General features: G+C 33.4%; 1 protein-coding gene across 3 annotated transcripts in view; it reads left to right on the forward strand.

Moving 5' to 3' along the window:
- Slf1 (SMC5/6 complex localization factor 1) overlaps positions 1-15,896 on the forward strand; it is a 72,892-nt gene that overhangs the window by 7,848 nt on the left and 49,148 nt on the right. For all 3 annotated transcript variants that reach the window (XM_026385877.2, XM_026385878.2, XM_026385879.2), the window contains exons 2-4: positions 8,379-8,492; positions 8,660-8,735; positions 9,856-10,096. In XM_026385877.2, coding sequence (XP_026241662.2) covers positions 8,379-8,492; positions 8,660-8,735; positions 9,856-10,096 — 431 coding nt within the window. The remainder of the gene's footprint in view (positions 1-8,378; positions 8,493-8,659; positions 8,736-9,855; positions 10,097-15,896) is intronic.

Consider the following 15,896-nt stretch of genomic DNA (forward strand, 5'->3'; position numbering starts at 1 on the left):
GGGATAGCTGGGTCAAATGGTGGTTCCATTCCTAGTTTTTGAGGGGGGAAAAAAATGCTTTCCAGAGTGGTTGCACTAATCTGCTATTCCACTATCCATGTGTGAGTGTACCTTTTCCCCCACATCTTCACCAACATTATTGTTACTTGTATTATTGATAATTGCCATTCCTACATGAGTGAGATAAAAATCTCAGTGTAGTTTTAATTTGTATTTCTCTAATTGATAGAAATGTTGACCATTTTTTCAAATATTTGTTGACCATTTATGTTTCTTCTTTTGAGAAATGTCTGTTTAATTCCTTTGCCTCATTATTGTTTGTTTTGTTTTGTTTTGGTGTTAAGTTTTTTGAGTTGTTTGTATATCCCGGATATTAATGCCCTGAGGAACTGACAGTGACAAAGATTTTTTTCCCATCCTGTAAGTTCTCACTTCACTCTCCTTTGCTTGGAAGCTTTTTGGTGCCATCGCACTTACTAATTTTGATCTTCTCAAGCTTTAGGAGTCTTGGTAAAGAAGTCAATTCCTGAACTGACATGTTGGAGTAGATTTCTTCTACTAGGTGCAGGGTTTCTGGTATAATAACTAGGTTTTTGATCCACTTTGAGCTGAGTTTGGGGCAGGGTAGAGAGATAGGGGTTTAATTCCATTCAGTTATATATGGATTTCCAATTTTCCCAGCACCATTTGTTTAAAAGGCTGTTTTCTTTAACATGTTTTTGTCTGAAATAACTATGTGAGTTTGTCTCTGTGTCTTGCATTCCATTGGTCTTTCATACCTTTTTTGGTGCCAGTACCTGCTGTTTTGGTTCCTGTAATCCCAGTGGAACTAATCTGATCTGTTTCTCCTATGTACATATATGAACATACCAGAAGGAATCACATATTCATGTACATCCACAAGACGCTAATATGCTGTAGTATAATTTGAGGTCCAATATTTTGATGCTTCCTGCTTCGCTTTTCTTGCTAAGGATTGCTTTAGCTGTTCTGGGTCTCTTATTTTTCCCAAATGAATTTCATAACTGCTTTTTCTAGTTCTGTAAAGAACATCATTGAAATTTTGATGGGGATTACATTGAATCTGTTTAGTGATTTTGGTACTATGTCCATTTCAACAGTATTAATTCTGCCTGTCCAAGAACATGGGCAATCTTTCCATCTTGTAAGGTCTTGTTCAGTTTCTCTCTTTAGTGTTCTATAGTTCTCATCCTAGATGTCCTATACTTTATGTTAGACTGATTCTCAAATTGTTGTTGTTGTTTGTGGTGGTTTTTTTTTTTTCGTTATAAATATGATCATTTATTTCAAGTCACTTAAGAAAAAACAAAAACTAGGAAGCATACTGAAAGGCATCCAGTGTTTTACATGCCAAATGTAAAAGACTGATTGCTCTTTTTTTTTAATCTTGATTTTTTTTTGAGAGAGAGAGAGAGAGAGAGAATTTTTAAAATATTTATTTCTTTTAGTTATTGACGGACACAACATCTTTGTTTGTATGTGGTGCTGAGGATCGAACCTGGGCTGCACCATGCCAGGCGAGCGCGCTACCGCTTGAGCCACATCCCCAGCCCTCTTGATTTTTTTAATTGCTTTTATTTTTTAAATACATGATAGCAGAATGCATCACAATTTTTATTACACGTATAGAACACAATTTTTCATATCTCTGTTTGTATATAAAGTATGTTCACACCTATATATGTCTTCATACGTGTACTTTGGATAATGATGTCCATCACATTTCTCCATCTTTGCTAAACCCCCCCTCCCTTCCCCTCCCACCCCTGTGCCCTATCTAGAGTTCTTCAATTCCTTCTGTGCTGCCTCTCCATACCCAGCTATGAGTCACCTTATATCAGAGAAAACATTCGCCATTTTTGTTTTTTTGGGATTGGCTAACTTCACTTAGCATTATCTTCTCCAACTCCATCCATTTACCTGCAAATGCCATGATTTTATTCTCTTTCATTGCTGAGTAGTATTCCATTGTGTATATGTATGCCACATTTTTTAATCCATTCATCTACTGAAGGTCATTTATGTTGGTTCCACAGTTTAGCTATTGTGAATTGTGCTGCTATAAACATTGATGTGGCTGTGTCGCTGTAGTATGCTGTTTTTAGGTCCTTTGGGTGTAGACAGAGGAAAGGGATAGAAGGGTCAAATGGTGGTTCCATTCCAAGTTTTCTAAGGAATCTCCATACTGCTTTCCATATTGGCTGTACCAATTTGCAGTCCTACCAGCAATGTATGAGTATGCCTTTTTCCCCACATCCTCCCCAACACTTATTGTTGTTTGTCTTCATAATAGCTGCCATTCTGACTGGAGTGAGATGGTATCTTAGAGTAGTTTTGATTTGCATTTCTCTAATTGCTAGAGATGATGAACATTTTTTCATATATTTGTTGATTGATTGAATATCCTCTTCTGAGAAGTGTCTGTTCATTTCTCAAGTTTTTTTTTTCCTTGTGGTGGTTGTTTTGTTTGTTTTTTTGAGACTATTTTGAATGAATGGTTTTCCTAATTTCTTTTTCAGCAGATTCATCATTCAAGTATAGAAACATAATTGATTTATCGGTGTTGATCTTGTATCCTGCTACTTCACTGAATTCACTTATGAGTTCTAGAAATTTTCTGGTAGAGATTTTTGGGTCTTCTAAATATAGATTCATGTTGTCAGCAAAGAGAGATAATTTGAATTCTTCTTTTCCTATGTATCCCTTAAATTGCCTTCTCTTTTCTGTTTGCTCTGGCTAAAGTTTCAAGGACTAGGTGCAATAGGAATGGTGAAAGTGGACATCTTGTCTCGTTCCTGTTTTTAGAGGAAATGCTTTCAGTTTTCTCCATTCAGAATAATGTTGTCCTTGGGTTTGTCATAGATGGCCTTTACAATGTTGAGATAAGTTCCTTCTATCTCTGGTTTTTCTAGTGTTTTAAACATTAATGGGTGCTATTAATTGTTGAATGCTTTTTCTGCATCTGTTGAGATAATTGTGTGATTCTTGTCCTTAAATCTATTTATGTGATGAATTAACATTTATTGATATCTGTATATTGAATCAAACTTGCATTCCTGGCTTGAATCCACTTGATCATAGAACACTGTGTTTTTGTATGTAATTTGCCAATATTTTATTACGAACTTTTGCATCTAGTTTCATCAAGGATATTGTCTGAAGTTTTATTTCCTTGATGTGTCTTTGTCTGGTTTTGGTGATAGGGTGATACTGACTTAGTAGAATGAGTTTGGCAGTGTTTCTTTCTTTTCTACCTATTGCAATAATTTGATGAGGATTGGTCTTGGTTCTTCTTTAAAGGTCTTATAGAACTTGGCTGAGAATCCATCCAGTCCTAGGCTTTGCTTTTGATGGAAGGTTTTTGATAACTGCTTCAATTTCATTGCTTGAAATTGATCTGTTTAAGTTTTCTATATCCTCATAGTTCAATGGGTAGGACATATATCTCTAGGAATTTGTCAGTATCTTCAAGATTTTCTAGCTTACTGCAGTATACATTTTCAAAATAATTTCTGATAATCTTGTATTTCAGTAGTGTCTGTGGTAATATTTCCTTTTGCATCTCAGATTTTTATAATTTGAGGTTTTTTCTCATCTTTTAGTAGTTTATTAAAGGTTTTATCAGATTTGTTTATTCTTTCAAAAACCCAATTCTTTGTTTCTTTGATTTTTTTATATCAATTTCAATAATTTTTGATTCTAATTATTTCCTGTCCTCTCCTGATTTTGGTATTTTGTTCTTCTTTTTCTAGGACCTTGACATGTAATGTTAGATTATTTACTTGGTATCTTTCTCTTCTTTTAAGGTATGAGAGCAATACTATGAATATTCCTCTTAGAACTGTCTTCATATTGTCCCAGAGACTTTGATAGGTTGTATCACTATTCTTACTTACATCTAAGAATTTTTAAAAATTTCTCCTCTGATTTTCTCTGCTATTCATTCATCATTCAAATGTATTTTATTTAATCTCTAGATGTTAGTTTCTCTTTTTGTGTCCCATAATTCTTTTATAATTTCATTCCATTATGATCTGATAGAATACAGAGTATTTTCATTATTTTTTTGTATTTGCTAAGATTTGCTTTGTTATGTAAAATATTATCTATTTTAGATAATGTTCCATGTGCTACTAAGAAAATAATATATTCAGTCATTAATGGGTGAAGTGTTATATGGATGTATGTTAGGTCCATATTACTAATTATATTATTTAGTTGTGTAGAATCTTTACTTAGTTTTTGTTTGGACGAATTATCCAGTGGTGGTAAGAGAGGTGTATTAATGTCACTCAATGTTATTGTTTGGTGATATATTTGATTTTTTTTTTTTGTACCAGGGATTGAACTCAGGGGCACTCGACCACTGAGCCACATCCCCAGCCCTATTTTGAATTTTATTTAGAGACAGGGTCTCACTGAGTTACTTAGCACCTCGCTTTTTTCTGAGGCTGGCTGTGCACTTGTGATCTTCCTGTCTCAGCCTCCCAAACTGCTGGGATTGCATGCATGCGCCACCATGCCCAGCCTATTTGATTCTTAGTATCGAGAGGGGTTTGTTTGATGTATATAGATGCTCCATTGTTTTGGCATAAATATTTACCATCCTTATATCTTGTTAATATATGATTCCCTTAAGTAGTGTGAAGTGATTTTCTTTGTCTCTTTGATTAATTACTTCTTGGGTAGAAGTCTACTTTATTTGATATGAGAATAGCAAGCCCTGCTTGTATATGAATCCCATATGTATGGTATTTTTTCCCCATCCTGTCACTTTCAGTCTGTGGCTATCTTTGCCTGTGAGGTGAATCTCTTGCAGACAGTATAATTTTGGGTCTTGTTTTTTAATCCAGTTTGCCAACCTATGTCTTTTGATTGAGTTTAGACCATCTACATTTAATGTTATTATTTGAGAGGTGAGTTTTATTTCCTGCTATTTTGATTTTTTTTCTAATGTTTAAATTTGAGTTCATTTTCCTTTAATTAACTATTTTAATATTATTCCTTCCTATGCTAGTTTTCATTTCCTTTTCATGAAATATTTTATTTAATATTTTACATAGTGCAGACTTTCTAGTTATGAATTTCTTTAGTTTTTGCTTATCATGGAAGGTTTTTATTTCCTCTTGCATTCTGAAGCTTAATTTTTCTGGGCATAGTATTCTTGGTTGGCATCCATTTTCTTTTAGAGCTTGGTTCATATTATTCCAAACCTTCCTAGCTTTTAGGTTCTAGATTGAGAAATAGTTGAAGTCTGTATTGATTTATCTCTTATAGCTTTTTAAAATTCTGTCATTGTGTATGTGAGACGTTTTCATAATGATGTGTCTTAGAGTGGATCTATTGTGATTTTTGTATATTTGTAGTTCTATATACCTCTTATATTTTAATTTCCATCTCATTCTTAATATTTGGAAATTTTTTGATATTATTTCATTGAAAAGAATGTGCATTCCTTTAGTTTGTATTTCAGAGCCTTCATAAATCTTAAATGTGGCCTTTTAATGCTATTCAAGTTGTCATGAATATTCTGTTCATGGTCTTTTAACGTCTTTATGGTTGGCTTTATTTTCAAGATTATGTACTTTGTCTTCAAGGCCTGAAAATCTATCTTCAAAGTGGTCTCATTTATTGGGGATGTGTTTTTAATTTTTTAATATAGCATATTGATTCTTTCATTTCAAGGATTTCCTTTTGGTTCTTTTTCAGAATCTCAATCTTTTATTGAAGTGACCTTTCACTTCCTCTTTTTTTCTCTGATTTCACTCCTTACATCTTCTTTTAGCTCTTAGAATAGTTTAACAATGGACTTTCTAAAGTCTTTCTCTGACTTTCCCACCACTGTGGTGTCATTGAAGTCCGTTGTTGAAGCATTAATGTGTTGTTTGGGATGGTTTGTTCCCTTGCTTTTTCATATTGTTTGTGTACCCATCTATTAGTATAGTTCTGACTTCTTCTTTTAGGCAAAGGACTACTTTGTGAGCTTCTTTCTCTTCAGACCCCTGGGTTGGATGATTTTTTAAGTCACTGTGTGATCTGTGCTGATTCTAATATCAGCACCATTTTAAGACATGTCACTGAGCTCTGTTTACTATAGTGACTTCAGAGTCAATCCTCATATTATTCAACCTTACAAGAAACAAAAACTTGTTGCAGTTGTTCTCTGCAGTTCCTCAAATTCAACCAAAAACCTGTAATTATGTTCCAAAATAGGTAAAAAAAAAATTAGTTGTTGAACTATAACCTTAAGTGAGGGTTAAAAGTGGGTTGGAAGAAAGATTGGGCAAAAAGGAGAGGGGAAAAGACAGAGGGGGAGAGAGAGAAGATAGAAGACTAACCTACACCAAGGTAGAAAATATTGGTGTTTGAGGTAGTAGCAGATAATGCAAGAATATGAGTAGGGGGTGAAAAAGCAAGTATAAATCAGAGGTAGGAAAACAAAGATAGGAAGATTGGTTTCATTTAATGCTTTAAACCATTAGATCAAATACACTCAAATGGGTTGAAGGTACAGTGTTGGTTATTGGTTTAATAATTGTCATTCAAGTTAGAGTTTTTTATATGATCAAAGTTGATATTAGAGTTGTTTATAGTAAACCATGTCAAGGTGAGGAAGATTCTTGTTGAATTTTGGTTTGCATTTCATTGGGGTTTGGACATTAAACAGATGTCCAACAGTCTTTGGCTGTGGATCTCTTCTGAGTTGCAGGGGCACAGGAGCCAATTCCTTAGTTGCTGGTAACCTCCTACTAGCATCTTCTGGTTTGCCAGCTCCGGGGCCTGCAGCTGACTGCTCAGAGGGTGCAGTGTTTGGGTTGGTTGTTTCTATTGTGTGCAGTAGTTCAGGATGAAGGCTCTGGAGTGCCCCTGTGTTTGCTTTGGGTTACCATGTACCAGCTCCCCTCTACAGGATCCTTCTCATGATAGTGAAGATCTGTGAGCACAGGAACTCTGGTAGTGAATTTTCTGTTGTGTAGTATTCTGGCCATTGACACTTTCTGAGGTACTATAGTGAAGGGTCTCAGGTGATTCACCTAGTCTAGTTTCTACTGCCCCATGTTGTGAATGACTAGGTTGATCACAGGTCGCTGTGTGCCAGTTAAGGCTGGGAGCAGCCCTTTCCTGGTGCATAGACTGTGTTAATTTTCCACGGGATGTCTGACTGGGCATTCAGGCACCTTCCCTCCGGTAAGGCCTATGTTCCTGGAGATCATCTCTAGCCTTCTCACTGTGCCTCCCACTAGTTTTAGTGGTCTAGACTAATGAATCTGATTTCCTCTATTTGGTGCCAAAAATGCTTTGTTGCTGTCTCTGAGTCAAGCAAGGGAATGCTGAGCAATTCTTTATGCTCTTGCCTGGGTCATGGAGTTTGAGCAGGGTTAGGTGCAGTTCCCAGCACAGCTCTCCACCAGCACGTTCCCCTTGTTCATGTTGAGGTTAGAGCGAGCAGGGGATTCTAACAATTTTCTGCTAGTAGTGGTCCTTCTAGAAGTTCTTTCTGGCTGGATGCTTAATAAATCCCACTGCAGGGGGATTTAAGGGGGTGACTGGTTGGCTGAGGGCTCCACAAGATGACTGCATATCCATGGCTCAGTTTTCTTTTTACAATTTGGTTTTAAGCTGTTTGCTCTGTTTTAAGGACCTTTTTGTTACTGTTGTACTATTAATTTTGTCTGTCTTTCCAAATGTTGTAAGTGGTTGAGCTTAATTTCCACTCCCCAATCTTCTCTCTCTCTCTTTTTCTCTCTCTCTCCCCCACCCCCTTTCATTCCGAAGTTCAGTATGTTCAGAAATGTACATGGGGAATAGAATCTATACAGGATCATTATGTGTACCTGTTGTACTAAATTATTTGGTATTAATGCTGTGGGACCATGTGTTCTTTGTCTCCAGTGACTTGCACATATTCTTAATATCTGTCCAAAAACACTTCAAAAATCAGTACAAAATCTGATTGTATCATTGTCCACAACGTATTTGTTTTAAAGCTCTTAGCAAAAAATAGCATTTTAAGAATGAAGTTGGTATTGTTATACTAACATTTATATGGATATATATCTTTTTCTGAAGAATTATATTCATTCATCAATGTGTGTATTGATGCCCACTTTCAGTGTTCAAGCCAGGAACAAAAATTTATTTTATTTAAGATCGCATTTCGAGAAGATAACTTTTTAAAATTTGTTTCTGTTGTAAGTAAATTTAACATTGGTGTAATGTTTATGGTTAAGCCTTACATGTTTAGTTCATTATGTGTTTAATTAATTTTAGTTTTTATTTTAGTACTCATAGTTAAGAAAAAATAACTCTGTGAGTAATGTGTTTAACATGTTATCTTCTGTGCATATATACGTTAGATGGAACATGATGCCCCAAAGCATATCATCCAGATGACAGGATTTAAGATGGAAGAAAAGGAAGCTCTAGGCAAATTGCTTTTAAAACTAGATTGCACGTTTATTAAGAGTGAGGTGAGTACAAAAGCTTATAAAAATATTCAAGGTGCAGTTGAAAAATAGAATTAAAATACTGACTTAAACATGAAATATTGTCCCCTTGATATTGTAAGAATAGAAAGCTGTGTTATTAAGAAAATCTTAGTTTAGTAATATTTCTTCATGTGAATTTTTCCCTCTAGAAATACAAAAATTGTACACATCTTATAGCTGAACGCCTGTGTAAGAGTGAAAAATTTTTAGCAGCTTGTGCAGCAGGTAAGTAAACTGCCTTTCTCTGAACCTTAAAAAATCCTCATGTTAAAGAAAAGATAGCATGTTTATTATATCAGATAAAAATGTGGTTTTTCCCCTGATATTTTTCTTAAATTATTTCTTTGATATAACTTCTACTTTATTATTCTTCTGAGTAAAATTTTGTAATACATGAAAATATGTTAATTGGGTGAAAATATTTACTTCACCAAAGATTTAGGTGTTTTATTTAGAAAAAAAAATTGTTTAATAAAAAGATTGGCACCAAATGCCAAAACTTAAGCTTTTGTTGAGACCTTAGCTTTTCTTTGATCTGTCATTGGAAATAATCAGCATTTTTGTTCTCCTTCTGCTTCCTCTCCTATCCATTCTATGAAGCAATAGTGATTCTATTTTATTTCCCTAAAATACCAAATTCAGTAAACCCAATTTAGACCTTAATCTTTCTTTCTCCCCCTTTGTCGCCACTGATAATCCTTAAGGCTGTCTCTACTGTGAGTGATTTGGAATATCATTAATCTACTGATTGAATCACCCCCAAAACAGATAAATGTATGTGACTCCAGTGAATTTATTATTTTTTAGATTAACATACCAGAGGATTGATTCATTATTCTTGGATTCATTATAAGGCCCATAAATAAAAGCATACATTTTCCCTGCAGTTTAAAAGATCATTGATGACCAAATATAGAAACTACAGAATGTTATTAAATGCCAGAGAAAATTACCTAACAATAAATTTGTTTGGCAAAGTGTAACAGTACTGTGAACATTATTGGAGAGACTTTTAGCATAGGAGAAAGAATATATATATCAGCCCAAAAGTAAATGATATCAGTAATAATAATTCAAATAATATCACATATTTTTTATTTTAAAGCTTTAGATGTGTGCTTCATTAGTAATATTTAAAATTATAATTATTTGTCACTGAAGACATTACATACAATGTTCAGTGATGTTATTGGCTTCACTCTCAAAAATTTAGAAAAACATAGTTCAAAGATAATGTTGGCAGTATAGCCTAAGAATCTCATGTTGACAAAGATTGACTTATTTGAAATTTGATCTTTATTTGAAACAAAATTTCTCTGTGATGAACAGTTCATTTCCTTTCTAGGAAAGTGGGTACTGACTAAAGACTACATAATTCATAGTGCCAAAAGTGGCAGATGGCTTGATGAAACAACTTATGAATGGGGATATAAAATTGAAAAAGACTCCCATTATTCACCTCAAATGCAATCTGCACCTAAAAGATGGCGTGAAGAACTGAAACGCACTGGTGCTCCAGGAGCCTTCCACAGATGGAAAGTTGTCCTTCTTGTTAGAGCCGATAAACGAAGTGATTCTCTTGTAAGGTAGGATCTCATAAAAGCTAAAGCAATGAATGAGAAAACAATTTTGGCGTGGATACCTTATTGTATTTTTGCAGTTATCAGTTCAGTCAAAATGTGAGCTGTGATTATTTTCTTTTTGATCCCCGAGGTAAGCCATTCTGCATGTTTAAGTATATGTCTCTAATAAAACAAAATCTATTTGATCTCCTTTATTTTCCATGTTATGTCTTTTGGCCAAGTTTGAACCTCTTAAATTTTTGCTAGTAAAGTATTATGTTATCAGAACCCTTTTTTAGGTTTATGTAATATTATCTTTATGGTTCATAGTGTTTTCATAGTTTAATTTCATTTTGCCTTTTATATATATTTTTGGAAGCCTTTCAGTTGTTTAAAAAGTATTCCAAGTCTGCTACTACTCTTTTTTAAGAGGGGATCGTTTTATTCTCTTTAGTGAAATGTAATTTATGGATAATGATTATGGATATGGATAATGCACCCATATTGAGTGTACACTTTAATAAGTTTGGATAGGAACTCACCTATATTACCCTCACTGTTTCAAGATCTGTAACATTTACACTCATCTTATAATGTTCTTTTGTGACCTTATACATTTAATTCTGGACCACAAATACTGGGCAATCACTGGTTTCCTTCTTATAGTTACAGATTAGATTTGTCAATTTTTTTTAGAGGTTCATATATTTGGGATGATACTGAATACACACTTTGTTTTAGCTTCATTTGCTTAGTACTCTATTTTTGAAAATATGTTGCATGTATCACCATTCACTCTTGTTGCTGTTTAGTATTCTACTCTATTGCTGTATTAAAGTCTGTTTGTTCACTCACCTATTAATGGGTACTTGGGACATTTTATTATTTTTATTAATATGAATAAAGCTCGTTTTTAGTGATTATGATAATGTGGTGTTGTTAGAAAGATCAACAAATGAATCAGTGGGACAGGAACAGAACCAAACATAAGGATACTTGAATTATGACAAAATGTCATAATTGTGCTGAAGAGAATTGTCTTATCCAAGGTTATGCCCCAAACCTGAGGGCAGTGGGCATCTAATGACTGACTCATGTTGGGATATAAAGGAACCTCTCTCCAGCAATAGGTATAATTTGGCTCTAATGCACAGATGGAGTAAGAGAGGCTTTCCTTATAATTATATGACAGTTCAGTTGATTCCTCTGCCCATGGCTACTTCATCCCCTTCCCCTCCACAGCTGTTTTTCTGACAGAACGAAACAAAACAAACCAAGCTGCTTTGACCATTTGAGTATGAATATTCATATAGGCATGTTTTCATTTCTCTTAGGAAATACCTGAGAATGAAATTGCTAGCTCAGATGACAATTGCATATTTAACATTATAAGAAAATGACAAACTGTTTTCCAAAGTAGTTGTACCATTTTACATTCCCAATTGCAGTGGAAGAGAGTTTAGTTGCTCTGCATTTACTTTGGCACTGTGGTCAAAAATCAATTGACCATGGATGTATGGTCTATTTCTGGACTTGCTATTCTGTTACACTGACCTGTATGTCTAACATATACCATCATCATACTGTTTTGATTACTGTTGTTTATAGTAAATCTTGAAATGAAATAGTAAAAATCCTTCAACTGTGTCTTTTAAAAAACTGTTGTGGTGATTCTGGATTCTTTGAATTTTCATATATTTTTAGAATCAGCTTGTAAGTTTCTATGAAAAAAGCAAGCTAGGATTGTATTTTACCTACATTGTTCATACTGGGAGAACTGTGTTCTTAGAAATATTGAGTCTTCTTATTAGTAGACTCTCTCTTCTAGTGTTCTTTGGTTTCTGTCATTAATGTTTTATAGATTCATTTTATTAATCTTGTACATATTCTGTTGAATTTATTCCTAGGATCATTCTGTTTTGGGAAGCCATGTAAATGAATTTCTTTGAAAGTTTTATCTGCATCTATTGAGATAATTCACTTTTATCTTTAAGTCTGTTAATATGGTGAATAATACTGATTGAATTTCAAATGTTAAACCTACATTCTTGAAATAAACTGTATTTCAATGTGGTGGATTATGCTTTTTTAATATATTGCTGATTCACCATTTCTATTTAGCATTTTACTAGATGTGCTAGTAAGCCAGTGTAATAAGTACAACAAACAAACAAAGAAGACATTAAGATTTTTATCAAAGATACTTAAATTAGTGAATTTAGGAAGATCACAAGATAACGTCATTATATAAAAATTATTTTCTTACATATTAGCAAAAAACAATTGGAAATTAAAATTTAATTATTTTAGTTTTGTTATTTCATTGATTTCTATAGTTGGTTTTTTTATGAAATGGCTTTGTTGAGATATAATTAACATACAATTTAGCCATTCACTGTAGTATATAATCTAGTAGTTCTTAGTACGATCACAGAGTTTTTGAATCATCAATACAATAAATATTAGAACATTATCATCACATTAAAGAGAAGCTTCATGATCATTGGTAGCTATTCATTTCTTATCTCTTCTGTCTGTCCCCCTGCCAATACTCTCCCACCATCTTGGTCCTGGAATTACTTATCCAGTCTGTGTGTCTATTTTGTACACATAAAAATATATTCCTCCTATCTAACCATAATTATATATCCTTCCACTAACATCTCCCCATCCTTCTTCCATCTCCCTAACCACCCAAATATCTGGTAACCACCATTTCACTATTTCTATGATGTCAGTTCTTTTTAGATGGCACATATGAGGGAAATCATGCAGTATGTAGTATTGGTCTCTATAACTGGCTTATTTCATTTAACATAATATTCTCTAGCTCCATCCACGTTGTAACAGATGACAAAATTTCATTCTTATGACTGAGCAGTGTTGCATTGTGTAGGTATTCAGCAATTGGTGAACATGTAAGTTGATTCCATATCTCGGCTATTATAAATATTGCTGTTATAAATATGGAGACACAGCTATCTCTTATACATACTGATTTCATATTCTGTGGATACATACCCATATATATGGTGAGATTGATGAATCATGTGGTAATTCTGTTTTTGATATTTTGAAGACTTCATACTGTTTTCCATAGTGGCTGTACAAATTTACATTCCCCTCAACAATGTGTAATAGCTCCCTTTTCATACTTGCCATCATTTATTTTTTTCCCTCCTTTTGATAAAAACAGTTCTAACAAGTGTTAAGTGATAAGTGGTTTTGATTGGCATTTCTCTGATGATTAGTGGTGTCAAACATTTTTTCCATATACATGTTGACCACTGTTTGTCTTTTGAGAAGTAACTGTTTAGGTTGTCGGCCCATTTTTTAAAAAGGGTTATTTGCTTTTTTGCTATAGAGTTGTTTGAATTCCTTATAAACTCTAGATATTAACCACTTACCTGAAGTATAGTTTGTGAATATTTCCTCTTATACTGTTTGTTTGAAATTTTAGATTGATGTTATCTTAGTTGTCTATTTTACTGTTGTTTCTTGGACTTTTGAGGTCATATCAAAAGAATCTTTTCTCAGACCAATATAATAAAGTCTTTCCTCTCTTTTCTTCAAGTGGTTTCGTAAACTATTCAAGCCTTAACATTTTAGTCTTTGATCTTTTTTGAGTTGATTTTTGTATATGGTATGAGATAAGATTTTAATTTTATTTTTCAGTATGTGGATATTCAGTTTTCCAAATACTACTTACTAAAGATATTTTCCTTTTCCTATTGTATTTTCTTGACACTTTTGTTGAAAATCAGTTTGCTGTAAGTGCATAGACTTATTCCTGAGCTCTCTGTTGTGTTCCATTTTATCTGTGTGTCTCTTTGCATGCCAGTGATACTATACCTTTGTAGTGTATTTTGAAGTCAAGTAGTGTGATACCATCTACTTTGTTCTGTTTTACTCAAGATTGCTTTGGCTGTTCAGGGTCTTTTTATGCTTCCATGTAAACACTAGGATTTTTTTTTTCTTGTTTGGTGAAAAATGTCATTGTACTTTTTTTTTTTTTTTAAGTTGTCAGTGGACCTTTATTTTGCTTATTTACATATGGTGTTAAGAATCAAGACCAGTGCCTCACATGCTAGCAAACGCTCTATCACTGAACTATAACCCCAGTCCTATCATTGTATTTTGATAGGGATTTTATTGAATCTATAGATTGATTTTGGTACGATGGACATTTTAACAGTATGCCTCTAATATCTTTCCATTTATTTGTATACTCTTTAATTTCTTTCATCAGAAATTTTATATAGTTTTTATTGGAGAGAGATTCTAACTCCTTGGTTACATTTATTTTATTTTTTATAGATTTGAAAATGAGAAAGTTTCTTAATTTCTTTTTCAGCTCATTCATAGTAATATAGAGGACACTACTGATTTTTATGTTAAGTTTTTTATCCTGTGCAACTTTTTTGGAATTTGTTGACTGATTTAGGTAGCTTTTGGATACTCATTGGGATTTTTCTGTCATGTCCTTTGCTAACAGAAATAATTTGCCTCCTTTCCAGTTTGAGTGTTTTTTTTCTTTTCTGTTGCTGAATTGCTCTGGCCAGGACTTCCAGTACCATGTTGAATAGAAGTGGTAAAAGTGGGCATACTTGTCCAGATTATAGATCATAGATGGAAAGTTTTCAACCCTTTCCTGTATAGTGTTAGCTGTGGTTTATGTGTTATGGCCTTTTTTGTGTTAATGTGTGCACCTTCTATACATCAATTACTTACAATTTTTTGCATGAAGGATGTTGAACATTGTCAAATACTTTTTCTGCATCTACAGAAATGATATGATCTTTTTTTTTCTGTTAATGTCATATACCATGTTTATTGATTTGTATATTTTGAACCGTCTTGAATTCCTGGTCCTGGTGAATGATCTTTTTAAAGTCTTGTCAAATTTAATTTGTTATTATTTTGTTGAGAATTTTTGTATTTCTGTTCCCTGAGGATACAGGTGTGGTGGTTTTCTTTTTTGGTTGTGGTGGTTGTTTTGTGTCCCTCTGATTTAGGTTTTCAGGGTAATGCTCCCTTATAAAATGTGTTTGGAAAAATTCCTTCCTATTCTATTGTTTGGAATAGTTTGAGAAGAATTTATATTAGTTTTTCAAATGTTTGGTGGAAAACAAGAATAAAGCTTTTAGATCCTTGCCTTTTCTTTGATGGGAGACCTTATTGTTGATTCGGTCTCATTATTTTTATTGGTCTGTTTAAGTGTTCTTTTTATTCCTAATTTGGTAGGTTGTGTGTGTCCAGGAATTTATCAGTTTTTTTAGATTTCTGATTTCTTAGCATATAATTGTTCGTAAGTCTTTTATGACTTGTATTTCTGTGGTATCACTTATAATTTCTTTTTTTCCGTACCTTTGAGTTTCTTCATTTGAGTCCTTATTCTTTTTGTAGTGTAGCTAATGGTTTGTCAATTTTATTTATCTTTTTAAAAATCCAACTCTTGGTTTTATTGTTTTGTTTTGTTTTGTTTTTCCTGGTGTCCATTTTACTTATTTCTGCTCTAATCTTTGTTATTCCCTTCATTTTTTGAACTTTGGGTTTAGTTCTTCTTTTTCTGGTACTCTGATGTATAACAATAAGTTGTTTATTTGAAATTTCTCTTCTTTTTGATGCAGGCTTTTATTGCTATAAGTTTCCCTCCAATATTGTTCTTGCTGCATTCTATAGGTTTTGGTATGTTTTATATCCATTATTATTTGTCTCAAAGTGTTTATTTGCTCAGGATTGACTCCTGGGCTTCATTCATGCAAGATAGTCATTCTACCCCTGACCTATGTCCCCAGCTCTTGTCTCAGGATGTTTTTGATGT

The sequence above is a fragment of the Urocitellus parryii genome, chromosome 1, assembly GCF_045843805.1.
Source record: "Urocitellus parryii isolate mUroPar1 chromosome 1, mUroPar1.hap1, whole genome shotgun sequence".
In the NCBI taxonomy this organism is placed as follows: domain Eukaryota; kingdom Metazoa; phylum Chordata; class Mammalia; order Rodentia; family Sciuridae; genus Urocitellus; species Urocitellus parryii.